Source organism: Tamandua tetradactyla, chromosome 8, assembly GCF_023851605.1.
Source record: "Tamandua tetradactyla isolate mTamTet1 chromosome 8, mTamTet1.pri, whole genome shotgun sequence".
Lineage (NCBI taxonomy): Eukaryota > Metazoa > Chordata > Mammalia > Pilosa > Myrmecophagidae > Tamandua > Tamandua tetradactyla.
Window position 1 is genome coordinate 109,087,444 of NC_135334.1, and position 20,899 is coordinate 109,108,342.

Here is a 20,899-nt window from a genome sequence, read left to right on the forward strand (position 1 = left end):
TTAACCAAATCAGAGAGCTCTTATTTGTGGGCTTCTAGGCTAGAGTGAGCCTGGGATTGTTTTTATTCAGAGCAAAATTAGCTTGGCCAAAGCTGCATTTTTGAAAAATTCAAAAATGGCTGTGTAATAGTCAAGTCAACCATGTAATATTTGTGTATAGATGATACAGTTATGTGATTTAAATGGTTTCTTTCCTTAGTACCTTGGATATTTTGGAGATGCAAAGAATAAATACAAAAGGATATATGTGAAGTTCATTGAAAACACAAACAAAAAGGAATATGTCAGAGTATGTTCCAAAAAGCCAAGAAATAAGCCTTCACAAACAATCAGGTATTTATTTTCTTATCTGATATATTTGCATTTGATTATCAGAATGCTTATAATTGGTGATGTCATTGTACAAAGAATTACATTAGTTAAAAAACTTTTTTTTTCATTATACACAAGTCTGAAAAGTCAGCGCCTGACGTAATAGGTAATTCTTTTTTAATTAATGAAATAGCCAATGTAAAGCTCATGGCCTTCTGTGCTGGATGGTTAGTGTTACCCTTTTTATTCCCTGAGTGCTTTTGGTATGACCCAAGTGTAGGGAAAAAAACATTTTGATCCCAAAGTTTGAGTTCAGTTCTTTATGGCTTAGATTAAGACATTCTTTCTAAAGCATTTTTTTCTTCTTTAAAATGAAAATAATAATGCCTACTCTGTCTACCATTGTGACTATCAAAATTAAAATAAGCTTTGAGAAAGCACTGTGAGACCTGTATATGATTAGACAAATGTACAATAAAATTTTCATCATTATTAATGTGACTCTGGATTGTCTGGATCATGAAAGAGAAGATAATTATCCTAGCCAAAGTCTCTGTGGTCTGTATGAGAAAGGGGGTATGACCATAGGTATTGTGCCAGGGAAGGCTAGCTCATTTAATTATGATTCCCATCTATTGGAAGTAGTCTACCCTATTCTTTTGATGGAATTTTATCCACTCAATTCTCCAGGATCAACATGGAACAGAGTTTCTTGGAAGGCCATAGTACAAGTGCATTCGTATCTCGACATCAAAACCTTGCCCCACCAGAGCCTATGAGAGGTTCAAACGGTCAGGGCAAGGGCCTTCCATAAGTCTGTTGAGCATCGTTGTACAGCCTCATACTTTCTGGAACATAAGTCCATAAAAGGAGGAGAAGAATAAAGAATGGAGAAGAGGGATTGAATTATTAATCCCTTATTAACTGTATATTGAATGACAGTAGTTAAATAACCTCTCTCAAGAAAGTTTTTTTCCTGAAATGCAGAGGGGCCAGCCTCAACAGAACATCAACTAGTTCCATCCCCCATCCCATTTTATCGACAACCCTTTCCAACATGAAAAAGTTAGAATGGGCATAGCCCAAATGTTCCTAAAGAGTTAGAGAAAGATCAAAGGTGATGGTGGAGTTATACAGATCAGGTAGGGTTTAACAAATGAATATGATTGCAAAAATCATTATATTGATATTTCTTTTAGTCTCCAGTATCTTAAAGCAGCTAGAAGTAAAAACCTAAAATTGTAGAATTATAACCCATACCAAACTCTGAAATCTGTTCTACAACTAATTGTTGTGATGTGCTTTGAAATTTATTGCTTTTCTGTTTATGTTACTTTTCACAAAATAGAAAAAGAAAGTTGCTTTTGTGATGATAAATGCACAGCTATATGGCGATATTGTGAACCACTGATTGTACGTTTTGGATGATTACATAGTTTGTGAACATATATAGATAAAAAATACATAAAAATACTATTTAATTTAGGATAGGAAAAATCCATTTTTTTTTTACATGGAATAACCTAGTTTTTCTATACATAATTCTATATTTTCACAAAGTAATCAGCATAAAATACGACAAACCTAGAATTTTCAGTATGGCTTATAGTATAATTAATAAATTGTTTAAGAAGTACAAAAAAAAGTTTTTTTTTTTTAATCACCATTGAAGATATGAGTAGGACTTGACTGTATTTTGGAAGGACTGGTAAAGTTTTCTCTTCTCCTGTGATTCCCGTTTCCTAATTTATTTCAGTATGACAAGATTTCAGTATGTTAATAAAGTTTGTTTGTATCATTGCAGAACTGTTCAGACAAAACCCAGTAGTAGCAGTAAAACTTCGGATCCTCCAACACTAAAAACTACAACCACAAAAGCCCCTTCCATGAAACCTAAAGTTAAACAGCTAAAAGTAAAGGCCGAACCACCACCAAAGAAACGGAAAAAATGGAAAGAAGAATTTTCATCATCCCAATCTGACTCATCTCCTGAAATACATTCTAGTAGTAGTGATGATGGTGAGTGCTCCATATTCACAAAGTAAATATTGATAACTTTACATTATATACACAAATGGAGAGAAGCAGTGATGCTGATGATTCAAAATTGATTTGATTTATTTTTCAAGGGATTTATCTACCTAATTAGGTTCTGCTTAGGTTTTTATGAAAATGAGTTCACATTGTTGAGAACATCAACTAATAGCACAGTGGGCACACACAAGCAACATTGCAAAATAGAAAAAGCAGTGAATTGAAGAACTCATAATGATGAGTTCTAGCCTTAATAAATAAAATTGTATTGGTACAAGCCACATCCTTTCATTTCATATGACCCAGCACAGCCTAAAATATTTACCACCTGGCCCTTTACAGAAAAAAGTTTACCACACTCTGTACTCTGGAGGATAACTTGAAGGTAGGGAGGAAAATAAAAGGTTCATAGAAGACCTGAGTCTGAACTTAAGTAGTGGTCAGAAAAAATGGAGCAGAGGGGACAGATTTGAGAATTTAGGATGTACGGTTGGCAGACTTTGAGTGACAGATGGCTGCTGGAGGTGAGGGAGAGGTGGTGTCTAGGATGGTTTCTGACATTACAAGTCTCATAACTTGAGAACTGATCTTATATATTATTTGAAAAGATATAGAACCATCATGAAAATTCTTAAGTCCAGGAGTCTCCTTTAGATAACTGTTTAAGTTATGAATGATTGCATTTGAAGTGTGCATATCAAAATTTATAAAGAAATTCAGTGCTTCTAATGTGTATTGATGACATTTTGCATTATTGTACAGTTAGGAGTCCTTCCTACTGATGATTATAATAGGGAGTTTTGGGTCCTGAATTTACACTCAATTATGCAGATTCCTCAAACAACAGTTACAATAAATTTTCTTTCCATTGGTAACTTAAATGACCACTAGGTGACACTAGTAATTAAGTAAGCATTTTTAGTGCTTTTAAGAAGGCAGATATTGTAGTTTACCATGGATTTATAGGCCAGCAGTTTTCAAACTCTATTTCAGAATCCCTTTACACTCTTGAAATTTATAGAGGATCTCAGACTTCACGTGGGCTTTATCTATTAATACCAAATACAAATTAAAACAGCAAATTCAGAAACTTATTTGAAATATACTCATTACATATTAATGTAAGTTTCTCTTTTGAAAAATTTATTTTCTAAACCTAGCCGTATTTAGTGCAAAGAGTAGCATTTTATTATGTTTCTACATTTAATTTGTTGTTATATGTTGCTTTGGATAAAGTACTCAAAGAAAGCCAGGTCTCACACAGATACATAATTAGAGAAAAGGAGCATTTTAATTGCCTCTTAAAATAATTATGGTTATTTTTCTTGAATACTCAAAATTCAACAAGAGTTAGTTTCTTGAACTTTATCAAGAAAAACAGTCATAGACCACCACTTATTAATAATGTCTTTAAGTATTAGGAAGCTGCCAAGCTTACAGTGGCTGATAAAAATTTCTGAAATTCTGATTTTCACTTGAAACTTAAAATTTTATCGTTGACAACATATACTATCAATTGTCTTCCTTGAATTGGCAGGTTCGCTTCATGAGTTTTTGAGAAAATGTCTTTTAACTACCCAAGTCTGAATAGGAATAGTGTGTCTGTCAGTCAGTCTTTGAAATAAAAATGGTATTCCATGAAAAAAAGGGCTAGTTCATTCGATAACTCAGGCAGTTACTCTGGTGCTCTTCCTGGAGATAACCATCATACTTCAAAGACGTTTTAAAGGTGCTTTATGTGCACCTCCCATTTCATCCCACAGAATATTTAAAAAACAGACATTTATTCAGAGGAAAGATTTAATAAAATTAATAATTTGTTCTGCTTCATCAAAGACTATTGTTAAGTGAAACTGACTTTTTCCTTAGAAGTACATGACAGTAGCCTGACAAAGTCATGGTAAACTACATGCCTTACTAGGGAAGTTTGGTGCCATTGCCTTAATTTCATGTTAAGGAAGGCACTAGCAGTTTTACTCAAAGTGAACACAGTGAAAAAGGCAAATAACATATTATTAGTTTCATGGAAATAGTTCTGACATCACAGATCCCTGTGGGTCTGTGGAACCTAAAAAGTGCTGTTACAGTCTATGATAATATTTCATCAAAATGGAGATAACCTTTTAATCTTGCAGTTTCTTGCCACTGAATTTGGGTGAAATGTTCTCTATGCACAGGCTATGAAGAAGTTTTTAAGTATGCCTGATCCTAGACCAGAATTTTATAGTAATTTAAGTATAGGAGTATAAAAGGGTAGAGGGAAGAACGGGAGTTATTTCTTAATGGAATGGAAACACAGTTTCCATTTGGGGTAATGAAAAGATTTTGGTAATGAATGGTGGTTGGGTTGCACAGCATTGTGACTATAAATAATGCCACTAAATTGTATACATTAAAATAGCAAATTTTATGTTTTAAATATGTTACTGCAATAAAATTTTCTTTAAATTTTTTATTTTGAAATAATTTCAAACTTATAGGACAATTGCAAAAAAGAGTACAAAACCCAAACAGTGCCAACAAGATCTACCAATTTTAATATTTTGCCATATTTCCTTATCATTCTGTGTCAATTTATCTATATTCTGAACATTTAAGAATGATTTGTATATACCATACTCCTTGAACACCTAACACTTCCACGTACATTTTCTAAGAACAAGGATAGTCAGAGTCAATTATGTAACCACCTGAAGTACAACTATCAAGTTAAATAAATTTAATATTATACAAAGCTTAGAATCTATATTCAAGTTTTTCATGTTTTCTAATAATGTCCTTTTGAGCATATTCTCCTGCATTATTAGTTCTTATCCAGGATCACTAGAATCACTAGTACATTTAATTGTCATTGTCTCTTCCATTACTCTTTTTTTTTTTTTTTTTGTGGAAATATATATATACAACTTAAACTTTCCCATCTCAACCAATCTCAAACATACCATTCAGTGGGATTCATCATATTCACAATGTTTCTCTACCCTCAGCACTATCTATTACCAGAGCGTTCGTGTTCCTGTTTTCCCAAACAGAGACACTCTACTCATTATGCATTAACTCTCCATTTCCCTTGCTCCCGTCCCTGGTAACTTGTACTCTGCTTATTGTCTCTGAGTGTGTATAGTCTAACTATTTCATATAAGTGGAATCATATAATATCTGTTCCTTTGTGTCTGACTTATTTCATTCCACATGATCTTATTTTGGCCAATTTTTTCTATTCCAAGCTGCAAGACTGTTCTTCTGTCTGGATGTGGGTGGGAGAGGAGTAACGCAGTACCCTGATTAAACAAGATGAGCCCATGAGCATTTTGGCTTCACACACACAGACTCAAAGAGAAAGAACATATATCTGTATGTTTAACTATACTTTTAGATGTCTTAGGCTTTCATTACTTACCAAATGAAGATAGAGAAAATATTAGGAGTGGGCATACAACATGACAGTTTATGTCTGTGGTGGAGGCCAAGGGAAGAGAAACAAGTTCCTACTGGGCCTAGGTCTCCAAATGCTAGGCTGTTGCTGGGCTTCAGAATGCCCTGGGAAGCTTTCCAAAAGTATAATATTTAAATTTCTTAATTTTCTTCACTCACTGTCACCATCATCCCTAAGATACTCTATTTCAGTAGGTTCTGCAGTTTGGGTTTTTTGTTGTTGTTGTTTCAAAAGCTCTCCATTGATTCTGATTTGCAAACGCACTTTGAAACTCTCTCATGCATTTTTAAAGACAGGGTGGGAGAATCATGAATTTGAAGAATATGTGCTATAATCTTTCATTTGCTTCTGGGCTCTGTTTATAGAGAAAAATGCATTAAAGTTATTAAGAGGGGAAAGTCAGTATTTCATCTTTTTCCCCTCCAGAATTTGATCCTCCAGCTCCCTTTGTCACTCGATTTTTAAACACAAGAGCAATGAAGGAAACCTTTAAGAGCTACATGGAATTGCTTGTTAGCATCGCCTTGGATCCTGACACAATGCAAGCATTAGAGAAGAGCAATGGTACAGACTGCTAAGTAGTACTTTCTTGGTGGTACTGTCGATTTGTTTTCTATTCTTGTCTGTTAGTTACATGTTTATGTATGGTTTGTGTAATACATACTTATACATACATACTTATACATTGTCAAAAGATTCATAATACCTTGATACTGTAAAATGGGTCATATCTTTTTATGCATTGTCTGAATATTTGAACAGCTGTATACTGTATATATTTTTATTGCTTTCTACCATAGAAAAACTATGTAACTACCTACCCTTTCTTTCAATTCTAGAATCTTTATCGTTTTCATAGTATTTTACTTAATTTCAATATTACATGGAACTATGTAGAAGGTCCAGATGTTAATATACTTGGTTTTCTGATCATTAAGAGCTGATAATGGTGTAAAGATTAAAATTGTATATTTGTATCTTTGGAAAGAGATAAATCGGCAGGGAAATTTTTTAAATTAATTAGTATTAAGACAATATGCACTGGGATATATCCCATTAATATTATTCCTTTACACTTTAGTAAATTTTTAATTGAAAGATAGGGATGAAATTGACACATGAAATAAAATTCATGAAATGATAATTCATTGATCTAATGTTGCTCAGTCTTTTCTACCCTTCTACAACTATAAAATTCACCAGGGTAAAGAAAAAGCAGGAATGAAAGGATTAATAAGCCAGTTTCCCTTACCCTTCTACAAAAGGAGTTGTATGGATGTAAAGGCAATAGATAAAAATATATTACTATGCTGATAAATTAGAATAGTCTAGTAACCAACGCTGAAGGCACTTTTTTTTTTAACAGAGAGGTGAAGAAGAAATCAGAAAGTTTTGGGTAGGAATCTTTGCCAGACTTTTCCTCTTCCCTTTCCTAAAATCACTCTTTTTGTGTCTTTCACTGTTTTTGATACTGAGTCTTGTTGATTTTTCTTCCCCTACTTCTTTGCCTACAAATTACAGTGAATTGAGAACATCCCTTGGTCATATTCAGTTTTTATATGATTTTGTAATGTCAGTTAAGTTTATATTTTGTAATACTGCTATTTCCAGATGTGTTAAATGAGGTCTAGAGAAATAAGGCAAGCTGCACACTAGACACATAGCTGCCATCAGTTCTAGTGGCAGAGATAGGGCTTTTGGTTCCAGTGTTGAGCATATCCCATCATCTTTATACTAAATTTTTTAAAAGTTGGAGTTTTAACAAGCTTTTATGTTGGTAGTTTTTCTGTTACAATGAATTTTAATGTTTCAGATGAGCTACTTTTGCCTCATATGAAAAAAATAGATGGCATGTTGAATGATAACAGAAAAAGACTTCTTTTGAATCTTCATTTGGATCAATCATTCAAGGTATTTCCTTCACATGATTTATTAACAAAACTCAGTAGAAATCATAATCTTAAGTACAAAAGGAGGGAAAGTTATGCAAGTTTGGGTTTTAGTCATTATACTTTTTTTTTTAATTAAGCAAATTCTTCGTGTTAAAGTTTTTTCTCTGATTAGATGATCTTTCAGGCACTTGTATTTACCTTGTATTTCTAGATTACAGTTTCCAAATTTTTCCAAAAGTATATCCTTTAAACTATCCTCTTTCAATTTTGTTTTTCTTTTAAATATTTTCATAATTTTGCCTGTGTTTTCTATAGTTGAAATTGGCCTTTTCTTATCATAATTATCAAAATTCTCTTTACTTGCCTGACTACTACTATGTGAGAATCAGAAAAACCTGATTCTCACATAATAGTAGGAAATATGTATAATTATATCTGTTAATATATTTTGGCATTGTAAATTGGCTTTGATGTCATCATTAATAAAGAACAATAAACTGCTGATCTAAAACCAGAAAATTTATCATAAAACCTAGACTTAGTAGTTGAATAAATTCCAACTTTTCTTCTTCAAAAATATAACGTTACTTTAGAATCGTTTGAATGTACCTACCTTGGGGGAAGTTTTTTATTGATGGTGACAATATTAAACATTTGTATAGCGAATTTCAGATGAGTGAATATTGATTTCATTTTAACCAGATTGAGGCTCAGAGCAAAATTAAGTTTTAATGGCACCAAATTACAGTAGTCATGTATTTTTCACCAGGGGTAGGAAACAGCCAGAAGCTGGTAAGAAGCTCAGTACTAAGAATTTAGTCTCCTTACTGCTAGTCCATTGTTTTCTACTTAACTGTTGCCTTCAGATGAAATTTTCCTTTGGAAAATACCATATTTTCTGGAGCCAAATGGATGTTGCTTGATACATGTTTTTTCTAAACACATTTTTAAAATGTCAACCCAGTTCTGTAATAACTTGTTTTAAAATAAAGCTTCCACTTCAGATTTAATAGATTCAGTAGATATTCCAAGTTTATGCATGGTTTATGATGAATAACTGAAATTTTTGTTTTCATATTATTCTTTCCATAGGGAAAAAAACATATTATAGTAACTTATTTTGTAATTATAGTTATTAATTCTGATAATTTTTTATAAAGCAATTTGCATTTCAAAGCCAGATTATACAATATTAGAAGTTAGTATGATTTGGCTGTAAAATATAAAATATTACAAATAGTAGATTAAGAAAGAGTTTCTATTCTTTACAAATATTACCACTGTTTTCCATGATGGTCTTGATAATTGTAGGAGCCTTGAAGCCTTTGGAAGTTATGATGCTCTGTGTTTTCCTCTGAAATCCATATATTTCTGATAACCTTTAATATTTTGAGTTCATTGAAAAGGTCATTTAAATTTTCTCATTTTATTTCCATTGGCCTTAGTATTGTTTCCAAATTTAGACCCCATTTCTATACTTTAAATTTTTTATTTCTTGTAAATAGTAGTAGTTCTATACCCGGAATTATTCAGGTATAGGCATATTTTAAATAGAAAGTACTAGTTATATGATAAAAGCCTGAATACCTTGAAAAAAGAGAAAGAGGGTATGAACTGATGATAACTCACTGGGGTAGGATATGCCAAAAATCCTATTTGTAGCAAATGAAACTTGCTCTCTCCTACACTTAAGTTCTCTCCTACACTTATATCTAAGGAAAAGTACGTGATCCGTTTATAACAACAACAACAAAAAACACTCCATTCATGGTTACAATTCCAGGTGCTTGGAAACAGTATATGCACTTGGAAAAGAGCGAATTTGAAGGTTGGAACTGTTTATAATAAAACAGTTGAGCTTATCCAATGGGGCCACTTTGAATCATAAATATAATAGGAGTGCTTTACCTTTTAGTGTCCTATAATAAATGATGCCTGTAGTTCAATTTCATTTTATAAAAGTAGACTCAAACTAGTTGAATTTAGTTACAATTGTCATTTAGTTATTATTCATAGCTTGTTGTGTTTGGATGATTTGCCAAGTGGAGGTAAGGGCAAATATTCCAATTGCCTTTAAAGAATGAACTGCACTTGGTTCTGCCACATGACCCCTCTATTATCAGTGGTAGCTGTTGTTATGGGGGTCAGAAAACTCCTCATGCCCTATTTCAGGACCTTATCTTCACAAGTGCTTTTCCTGCAGTCGAAAGAAGCAAGAGAAAATGCTTGTTTTCCTCAGTTCTAATTCTTGTCCAGATTTGATGACTTCTTTATAATGTTTCAGGGTGTTAATAGTAGTTTAAAAGTGGTAAAGCTTTGAAGAATCATTCCCCTCTTATCCCTCCTGGTGAAGTCAGGGAGGTGGTACTAGAAAGAATTCTCTACCTTGTTCAGGAGTCCCACGGTGTCATATGCTGTTGTTTGCAGCAGGTCATAAGGTCAGCCCAGATTAGAGGGGTGATGTAAGAAGGTGCAAAAGATTTGTGACCATGTTTAGTTTACCACAACCTATCAGAAGCCTCCCACATATATGTTATATGTGTTTGTGTGTGTGCATTTATGTTCAGCTGTGTATCTATTTAAAGAACTTTGAATAGTAATATAGATTAGTTTTCTTCTGTTGTTAATTTTGCTTCCTTGTTTTAAAGAATGCTTTGGAAAGTTTTCCAGAACTGACAATAATTTCTCGAGACTCTAAAGCAAAAAGTGGGGCATCTACTATTTCTAAAATCAAAATGAATGGAAAAACTTATAATAAAAAAACTCTCAGGACTTCCAAAACAACCACGAAATCTGCACAAGTAAGTGTATATTGATTGATGTCACTCTGCTTTTTCCAGTTGCTAATATAATGTCTACTTAATTCATTTGAACAAGCAAATATTTTGTATGTTGTTGGTATGTTTGAAGTCCATTTAGGTAGGAATGAGCAGCTCTGGCCTGAGGAACAGGAACTCATTCTTGTTCATTGTTTTTTCTCCAGTTCCTTGCACAGTATGTTGGATTTAGTAAGTGCTCACAAATGTTTTAAATAGACTAATAAGCAAGGCATCATCTGATGCTTATATTTATAGGCATACTTTATATAGTTTTTCCTCATTGGCTACACATTCATAAATACAAGTGTGTACATTCCATAAGAAAGTTCATATTGATTTCCTATCTGCAAAATCATTAAAGTTGAAATTCATTAATTTCAAACAGGATAAAATGGAATTCATACATCTTCAAACAATTATAAATTGGTATAGTCTTTTCAGAAAACATGTTGGCAACATATCAATTCCACATGAAAAAAGGTGTTCAGTAGAAATACATTCACAAATACGTAGAAATGTATGCCCTTGCTCATTGCAGAATTGTTTATAAGAACACTTGGTTTTCTACCAGTTTGAAATTGGATAAGAGCTGCCCACAGAATGTAACAGTATGCACGTCTTAAAAGGAAGGAATAGATTCACTCATTCTTTCAAAACAAATTTTTTCTGTGCCTCTGGTGTTGCATATCCTTTCTGTATACTGAAATGGCCAAAAATCCTTGCCCTCATATAAGTGGAGGGTGGGTACTGGAAGGGTATCCAAGTTATTTTAGATTAAGAAAAAAAAGTTACGTAACAATATGACTAGTATGATTCCCTCCCCATTGAAACATTAGTGTTATTAATGTATATATCATACATAGGGGGAAACCTATGGAAGAATAAATAACATGCTGCTAACCTGGTTTATCTCTGAAGGAAGAGGTTATAATAGAAGGCTTTTGATATTTTTTTTTAAAAGTTATTACTAAAAAGAATAGAAATTTTAAAATATAATTAAAAGGCATCTTATCCTTATTAATAAAAGCTAATGCCTACCCAAATAAGTCATTTTCAAGATTGTCATTGAGACTTTGTCTCTAGTATTTTCCTAAAAATTTTCTTAGTTCAGAGGTTTCATGAAAGATATCTATAAACATTTTTCTTTTTATAGGAGTTTGCTGTAGATCCAGAGAAAATACAGCTGTATTCCTTGTATCATTCACTCCATCATTATAAATACCATGTTTATCTGATATGTAAAGATGAGGTAATTTCTTTATTTTTTCATCTATTTAAAAAAAATTTGTTTTTCTGAACTTTAAGGAGACTTTAGGTATAATATTTTTAATGCTTTAGAAAAATGTGTTAAAAACATGTATATGGGAATTTTCTATATTCTACTGTAAATGACCAGAAGATTTATTGTCCTGATGTGCTCTTTCTTATATTTTGTACTCGGATTAATCTGAGGCTCACCGCATCATGTAGGAGCTATAACTGATAATGTTTTTAAGCTGTTAAGTGGCTATTTTATATTGCCACAATAAATGGTTCTTTATTGCATTTTATTTTCTCATACTGTGTAATGATCCTCCTTTAATTCACTTTAGTGACTACTTTGATATCTTGTGGTCATCCTTTTTACCAGAAGGGCCTTATCCTACATAATTGCAGAGAAATGGTTTTTTGCATCTTGGCATGAAGAAAAATGAAAGTTAAAATTTAGTTTTACTTTTAGATATTATAAATTTAAATTGCTGAGAAATTATATATGGCATTTAATGCCACCTCTTGTGCATAGGATATAAGTAATAATTTCCTTACACAGATTAAATGATTTAAACAGTATATCTTATTTAACTAATACTGTCAGTTTTTTTAATTAAAAGTGTTAAATTGGCCCAAGGCCATACCTAAATATGTTTGACAATAGTCTGGTATGGAATGTTCATAATCTAACTTCTGTCCAACAAGAGAAAGCAAAGGCAGTATAAAGTATGTTGATTATTTTTACAATGCTCTAAAATACAGATTTGGCCCCACAATTTGCCATTTGACTTTTAACATAATTGGAAAGAAGACAGAAAGTTTGGGATCCTTTTCTACTCTTCCTCCCTGCCCCTCCATGGTGCCAAAAGTGACAGGATTAGTCTTCACCCAAACTTAGCTGAAATACTCATTCTCCATTGATGGCATAAACTAAATACCTACTTGAAGATAAACTAAGAAATCCTCTTTTCATTTGTGATACAAAATAAGTAACCCCTTTTGAGGCACCTAAATATAAAGTGGTTTAAGTGTAAGCTAATGAGGCAATTTTCTTTATTTTAGATTTCTTCTGTGCAGAAAAGAAATGAAGATTTAGGACAGGAGGAAATTGTTCAACTTTGCATGAAAAATGTAAAATGGGTAGAAGACCTGTTTGAAAAATTTGGAGAACTTCTGAATCATGTACAGCAGAAATGTTCCTAACATTTCCACAAAATCCCATCTCTTTATAGCACTAATGAAATGGTGGAGGGGTATGGTCAAAGAGGGGGTCTAGGTCTTCAGATAGTGGGATGTCAAGCAGTGGTCTCCTGCAGATGTGCCTGCTTGGGTCATGGACCTTGCATCATGACCTCTGCTGAAGGACAGTGGTGCTGCCAAGGAAGTCAGTCCTTTGGAAATGAACCTACATCCCACTACATTTTTATGCTAATGAATGCTTTTTCTATTTTGTAAACCATTGGGTAACTGAGTTTTATTTTCAGAAATGTTTTTTGACAAATGATGAAGCATGCACTAAATATAATTTTTCTTTATTGCTAGAGAGAGACCGCTTAAGAATTTCAATTATTTTTCCTGATTCTGGCTAGATACCAGAATGAAAGAGAGGTGGCAGAAAGCATATATTTGCATTTATATCTGGCCACAAAACAGATAGTATTGTACATTATGTAAACAGATCTGGTATGATGTGACATTCTGTTTGAGAATATCACCAATTTAAAATATGATAATTCAGATACTGCATTCTGCTTTACGGATCTTTTACTCTAACATGTTCAGGAAACTGGATGTGGAATTGGTGCAATTCTATGACTGCTTTTTGTGTCAATTTATATTATGATGAAAAAAACAGTGACATACTATTTTCCCTATCTCAAAGAAAAGTATTTTCCTTTATACTGTGTTTTTTTCCTTTGGAAAATTTTTCAATTGTACATTTTATCTCACTAATAGTTGTATTTTTCACAAAGAAAATATTGTGGTTATAATTATGTTTGATGTATCTGTAATACACTTTTCATTATTTTCAGTAAACTTATTTAGTTATATGTTGAATATCTATTGTAAACTCTATTTGAGGTAACCATTTTTCTTCATACAGATTTGCTTCAGTGTTATCCAGAATACACCTTCAGTACTAGAATTATTTTAGCTTTATAAATGTGGTTGTGTTAAACACTGCAGTAATTTTCTAATTCATGAAAATAAATTTCTTACTAAAATAGCACTTGATTAACTGATTTGTTAAAGCAAATATCTAACCACATTTTACATTTTGAAGAAAAAATTTGATAATAAGACTATACGCAGTGTTAAAATACAGCTTACATAACTCTTAGAACTGGAAGTGGTGGAGCTTTCCTTTTGGGTGCCTTTTTAACCTTTATACACACTATCATAGCTGTCTTTAGTTTAATAGTTAGTGCTTCAAGTAGTTTACCAGAGACAGTGAATGTATTAGGTTCAACATGACCTTGTGTTTTATTTGCGTTTGCCTACAGGATGCCTTATTTTTTGGGAAAAAAGATTTACTTGTGTCATTCTAAATGATCTCCTTTTTTAGGATTTTAAAAAAGTTGTTAACCATCATACTTTTGTTTATTTTACCACCATTTAGTGCCTTAAGTCCTATCAAGAAAGCAGTGTTACTGCTCAATGCCTAAAAGACATGCTGACGTGGATATTGCTGTTGTCTTGATATTGAGTTAACAGGCCAACTTCTTATTCTTAAAATCTTGGTAAACTGGCAAAGAATTGAAGGTAACATGTAACTTGATTTGAGAAAAAAAAACATTGTAGCATTGGGTGAAAAATGAGTATTTGGATTTGAATTACACTTCATATTTATTTCTGATGGTTATCTTATTAAAAGCAATAATCCTTAATACTTGGACCTGCCATTAGATAATAAGATACTCAATAATTAAAATTCTCTCAAGGGTTAAATGTCTCATTTCTGAAAGGTTCGTAAAACTTGCTTAGGCAGCTTTTATGAAAGCAGAAGTAGTCTATTATTAGATTACTTTTATAATGTTCCCATTGCTGAGATTCAGCATCTTACATGATAATGTAAAATGAATTTTGTGAAGTGAGAAGAGTAGTAAGCAGCCATATTCTTTCTGATAGTATTAACTCTGGACAGAAATGGTTTCCTTTATTTCCAAAGTGCACGATAGAGAACTACATCTCAAGCTTGTATCTTTACATTACTACTCCCCCAGTTTACTTCCCTGAATGATTGCTGGTTTAAATATTATTTAAAGCTGTCTTGGAATTAGGTAATTCCTAATTAGATGTTTGAAATTACTTGTCACATTTTTCATCATGGATAAGCCCCATCGAATACAGATATTTCCTTAAAATTAATCTATTGCTTCCTGTAAAAATAGCCCATTTTCTTTTGAACTGAAGTTATCCTCAAACTGTTTTCAGTTATTTATATTCATGTTAGTAAAACAAGAGTTTGTATAATTTTGGGAGCCAATCCTATGATATTGCCTTTAGGAGACGCTATTAATGTTGCACTATCTTATCTCATTTGCTCCATAAGATATAGGCATAGAAACATCAACCTTGGTCCCTAGAGAAAAGTGTGAATATTACAACTATATATGAGTCCACTCATTGTATGAAGCTAAATAAATACCTAGCTGGTTAGCAATTACATCTTGCCAAGGAGTTTAAAATTTATGATATAGAATTATGTTAGATTGTAGATAGAGTTAAAGAGTTTGTAAAGCATATGTTGCCAAAGCCCAGTAAGACATTTTTAAGAAAGATTGGATTTTCCTAACAACAGAGATCTGGAAATAATTCAATGTAAAAAAAAAAAATCACTGTGTTCTAGTTCAGGTAAGTGATTGGAGAAAGGGCCTCCTTGTTTTTATTTTCACTATAATCCAGTTTTCATTTATTTGATTCTCTTACAAAAGTCATAAATTTATAATGATTTATGAATTTTCACAGTAAGTCTGTTTTTCTATTACATAATCAAATAGGAAACATAGATAAGATGGAAAAATCTTATTTTAAAATGGCTTCAACAATTTTTGAAATACCTTAAATTTCTAAACATCTTAAAAATTTCCAAAATGAGAATAGATGAACATTTATTTGGATGTTGGAAAACAAATGACTGTTTTCAAAGCTTTCTCCAAATTTTAAAAAACTCATTTTTCTTTTAATATACATATTTATTTCCTATAAAACAGGTGGTATTCCCAACCTGTGACTTTTGAGATATACCTATAAAACCAATAAAGCAGCAGGGTTATTGAAGCACCTTTCCCAGAAGTTGCTTCAAGTGTGCAAGTTCCAAATTTTATGTACAATTTTTGTTTTAAACTATATTTCCATCAGTTTCTCAAAATTGCTTTTCAAATGAGGTGAAATGTCCCTGAATGAGTGCTTCTAAATGTGTCAGTGGCACTTGACAAAAAACTACATAAATGAACAATGTACTCTATTGGTTGTACATCATCTTACATGTACAACTTGTGGCATCTATGTTCACAAATGCATGTTTTCACAAATCACCTTTATTTATAAGTGACAATAATTGAAGCTAAGGATACAAAGGAACTTTCTGCATTTGTAGTCCAGAGTTTCTGGTGGTCCATAATAAAATGTATGGAAATGTGAAAGACAATTTTGTATATTTGTTTGTTACTAACTCAGATCATTAAAATGAAAACAGTTTTTAAGCAAGAAAATCAGAATGTTTGGTTTTTGTTTCTTTTTTTATAAATTGGAAGCTGAGGTATTGTATTAGACAAAAGAATCTACTACAGATTGCCTGCACAATTAGGTACACATAGTACACAGCGCACCCTTTATTTTCTCAGAGGATTATTTTAAGTCAACACTTGAATTATACAAACTTAGCTGACAATATCAGAAAATGCTTAATTTCTAAAATAAAACCCTTAACACTTTTCCACCTGTAAGGAATTACAACTCCATAAAGTTATACCTAATTAATGTTTATTTGAAAATAACGTGCATAACTACAAGTAACTACTAATATCAAGGTAACTTTTTTTGCCTTAACTATTAAATAACTATTGATAAGGTTAAAAAGAGTTTGTTTTGACTGGTCCTTTGACTTTCAGAATAAAAAGATTCTATCTTCACCTGCTCAGGATATTAAAAATACTAGGTGTATTAATTTATTAAAGCTTCTGGAAAGCAATATACCAGAAATAGAATGGCTTTTAAAAAGGGAATTTAATATGTTACCAGTTTACATTTCTATGGTCGTGAAAATGTCCAAATTAAGCACCAAAAAGAAGTTAACCTTCACTCAAGAATGGCTGATGCCATCCAGAACACTTCTGTCATCTGGAAGGCATATGGCTGTAACTGCTGGTCCTTGTTCCTGGTTCCATTGCTTCCAGCTTCTTGATACCAATGGTTTCCTCTCAGAGCATCTATGGGCATTCACTAAGTTCCTTTGGGAACCAACCCTGTGTTCTGGCTTGCTTAGCATCTCATGGGAAGGCACATGGCAATGTCTGCTGGGCTCTGCCAGTGTTTAAGCATCTGCCCTCTGTCGGCACTCTAAGCATATCCAAAGATCCGTGTCTCTGTCAGCTCTGAAGCAACTGCTCTGCAAGCATGTGCATCTGAGAGTTCTTCAAAATGTTTCCCCTTTAAAGGACTCCAGTAAACTAATCAAGACCCAACTTAAATAGGCAGAGTCACATCTCCACGTAAACAAAAAGCCACACCCACAATTGGGCACGCTACATCTTCATGTAAATAATCTAATCAAAGGGTTTCCACCCTCCATTATTGAATCAGGATTAAAGGACATGGCTTTTCTGGGATACACAACATTTTGAAACTAGCAGACTAGCTATTTCAAAGAGAGGTTTTTTTAGGTTTCTTTTAATTTTTATTTTTATCAAAGCCATATAAATTCATAGTTTAAAAGTCAAAAATACTACAAGGTTTATAGAAAAAAATAGAGATTGTCAGTATATTTGCTAGGCTGTAATTAGTTTTAGTTGTAAAGCACTTTTTATTCCTTGATTTCTTTTACACAATTAGGAAATAAATAAATAATGTAATCAGTGATCTCTATTAAAAAATAATTTTAAATTCTGTAAATCCCTGTTTTGTTCTCCATTGGCTGGTGAAATTGTGATTCATTGGCTTTTTCCACTAAGTATGTTTTAAAATAGATACTTCAGATTATTTTGCAAAGCTACTTGACAGTGCTTATAGTGCATTGTTTTGTTAATGTAAGAAACCAAACAATACAGAAAACTGTAAAGAAAGAATTATAAAGCACGCTCTGATAAATCTTGACATCACCCTAAAAATTGCTTTCAGTTCCTAAGGGGATGGATTTTCTGTGTGGTGGCTTTTAAGTAAATTCCCAGATTTCAGACACACCAGTGTTTAAATGTAAGTGAAACGCTTATTTCAAAATAAAATATAAATGATTCTGGATTTTTGATCATTTGAGGTTATGTATGTATCCTTCAGTTAGCATACATAATTCAGGGATCACTGGTTTCCGAGAAAAGGAAGACAGTAGGTGCCCTATGATACCTCCAATGTAGCGTTTACCGCACTTTGTGGTGGCTACTTTGACTGGTGGTCTTTCATTGGCCTGCCTAAAAGTCCCCCGAAGAATGAATGTGTTCTGCTTAGCTCTGCATTCCCAACATCTAGTGTGGTATCTGGTACAGTACCTTCTCATGAAACATGATAAATAAATAGCTACATGAGAAAAATGTAAAGGAATACTATAAATATAAAACAGAATTTTTAGGACTTTGCAATAACGGTGTTACTGACCTTAGCAAGAAACAGTACATCAGAGGGAAATGACAACACCGAGATATCAAAACTTGCTGACATTTTATGAGAAAGTGAAATGTATAACCATCTCTTTTATACTTGGTTCTCACATCCTATTCCATCTGAGAGATGTTCCTCTGTCTTTCAGATTTGAGACTCTCTACATAGAATAGCTAGGAAAGAATGTCCCGGTAAAAATAAGTAAATGTTTCTGTAAGATGCACTCATCATGAATAAAGCACTCTGAGCTGAGAGGGGAGAGTTCATTTTTGGAGGGAGTGTCAGAGAAGGCTTCACAGTAGCAGCACTAATGATTAAACTGAGCTTCAGGCACCAGGAAGATTTTTAGCAGAGTGGGTGAGAAAAAAGGCATAATGGTTTGTATTAGGAAAACTAGGTTTCTGCTTCAGTTCTGCCACTAAATAACTCAATCCTTGGGCATGTCCTGTGAACCCTTATTCTGGATCTCAGTTTTCTCAAGAAAATAAGAAAAACTTAATGTTCTTTGATTCTAGAAAGAGACTGGAATGTTGGGAGAAAATGCAAAGTGAAGTAGTTCGGTTTGGCAGCGGGAAGAGTCATAGCAGAATAGTAATGGCAAGGTCTTACTACATTATTTACTCTTTTTTCGAAGACATTTCAAAATCACTGAGCAGTTAAAATTCACACATGTACTCAGGCAGTGCTCAAGTTTGTCTTGTGACACTAGTGTAAAACCAATGAGAAACATGTCTTATATGGCCTATTATAAACTACTTAAGGTTGTACCCATGTAGTCTTCATCTTTACATCCTCAAGAGTGCAAAACTCTATACAATAGGAGCTTTTTGATAGGTATGTATTGGATAGATTGGTGAATATATAAACAAGAATTTGGAACTGGTTTTAAGGGTTTTCAGGCTGGCCTCTAAGTAGTACAAAGTACCTGTGTCAACTCTGGGAATGCCAGAGGTGTATTCCTTGTTTTCCCTTTCTATGTTTAAAAGAAAATATCTCTCATATGGTATTCATCATTTGCATGCCACTCTTCTCAATAAGCCAGAGTCCATTCTCTTAATTCGTAATTTTAATTTCCCTTTAATCAGTGGAAGTGAATGAGCTATCATTAGAGTGCAGATGTCTTTGAGCAGTAAAACAAGAGAATTCAAAATATTAGCAATAGCCTGACAGAATCTGACTTGAAAATGAATTTTAAAATTAGCCTTGTTTACACAGGTCCTTTATCAATAATTTAAAAATAGTTAATGGGCCAATCTTTTCAAAGGCCTCTGAGTTTATTATAAGATAATGTTATTTGACTAAAATTTAAGTCAGGAAGTTAGAGTTTTTCACAGTTTAGGCTAAGGTGAATACATTAACATCACAGGAGTTTGCAAACTCACTTTCAAAAGGATTAAGTATTAAAGCATAACTGCAAGGCAGAAATTTGCCTTTTAAGCATGTCCATACTGTGCATAAACAAATATTCTGTAATCCAAATGAGAAAGATGACGAAAGTCACCACTATGATTGCTGTAGCTGAATTCGCTGAGATGTCAGCTACACCACAGAAAAGTTTGTCAGTCTAGCAAAGTCATCACTGTTGGCTTAACTTCATCTTTCTGAGAACTTCCAGGGAAAATGGTGGACTAGGGAGCTCCAGGACCCCTCCAGAAACAGCTAGTGCACAGGCAGAAACTGTCTGAAACAACTGTTTTGGGGCTCAGGAGGCCAGGGAACACTGTACAGCATCCGGAGAAGAGCAGGACAAAGAGGCTGAGCAACTGTGGTAAGAAACTGAGTTATTTGATCCACAGCGGATGCTGGTGCCCATCCCCCACTTGAGGTGAGCTGCCCTGGGGCTGGTCTCTTGTTAACTGCTGCAGATGAAAAGGAAAGTGGAATACCTCTTCCCCAAGAATGGGGGTAGGTGGGGGCATCACCAAGTACTGATCACAGCATTTGACTGGTGAATTTAAATCACTGGGTCCTGGCTCTGAACCATGATTTTAGCCTGCCCTGACAGTGCCCACCACAGCAACTGTTTCAACCCTGCCCCAGCAGGCATGAAGATGGTGGAGGTTTAAAGATGCAGGGCCTCCTTAGGGCTGCTGAACAATTTGCTGAAGGGTGCCATCTGCTGGGCAGGCCAGGAAAGTGCAGCTATGGGGAGCCATCAGAAAGACTCCCTGGGGCTCTTTAGAACTGGTCTGCATCCCCTTCGTGCATCTCTAGTCCTGTTTTGACTGCAAATACAGTTAGAGGCAACAAAAGGAGAGTTTAAAAAAAGAAAAAACTATAGAAACAAAATAAAAACAAACAGAGCAGATCACAATTCCTGGTGAAGGTAGAGAGGAAAGGAA

The 20,899-nt window shown here is 33.4% G+C and overlaps 1 protein-coding gene across 15 annotated transcripts in view; it reads left to right on the forward strand.

Annotated features, from left to right (window-relative positions):
* The window catches only part of QSER1 (glutamine and serine rich 1), a 109,139-nt gene extending 92,680 nt beyond the window's left edge, over positions 1-16,459 (forward strand). For all 15 annotated transcript variants that reach the window (XM_077114340.1, XM_077114342.1, XM_077114335.1 and 12 more), the window contains 7 exons: positions 200-333; positions 2,117-2,331; positions 6,209-6,346; positions 7,596-7,693; positions 10,323-10,475; positions 11,647-11,742; positions 12,807-16,459. In XM_077114340.1, coding sequence (XP_076970455.1) covers positions 200-333; positions 2,117-2,331; positions 6,209-6,346; positions 7,596-7,693; positions 10,323-10,475; positions 11,647-11,742; positions 12,807-12,947 — 975 coding nt within the window. In that variant the 3' untranslated portion in view covers positions 12,948-16,459. The remainder of the gene's footprint in view (positions 1-199; positions 334-2,116; positions 2,332-6,208; positions 6,347-7,595; positions 7,694-10,322; positions 10,476-11,646; positions 11,743-12,806) is intronic.
* Positions 16,460-20,899: the final 4,440 nt, after the last annotated feature.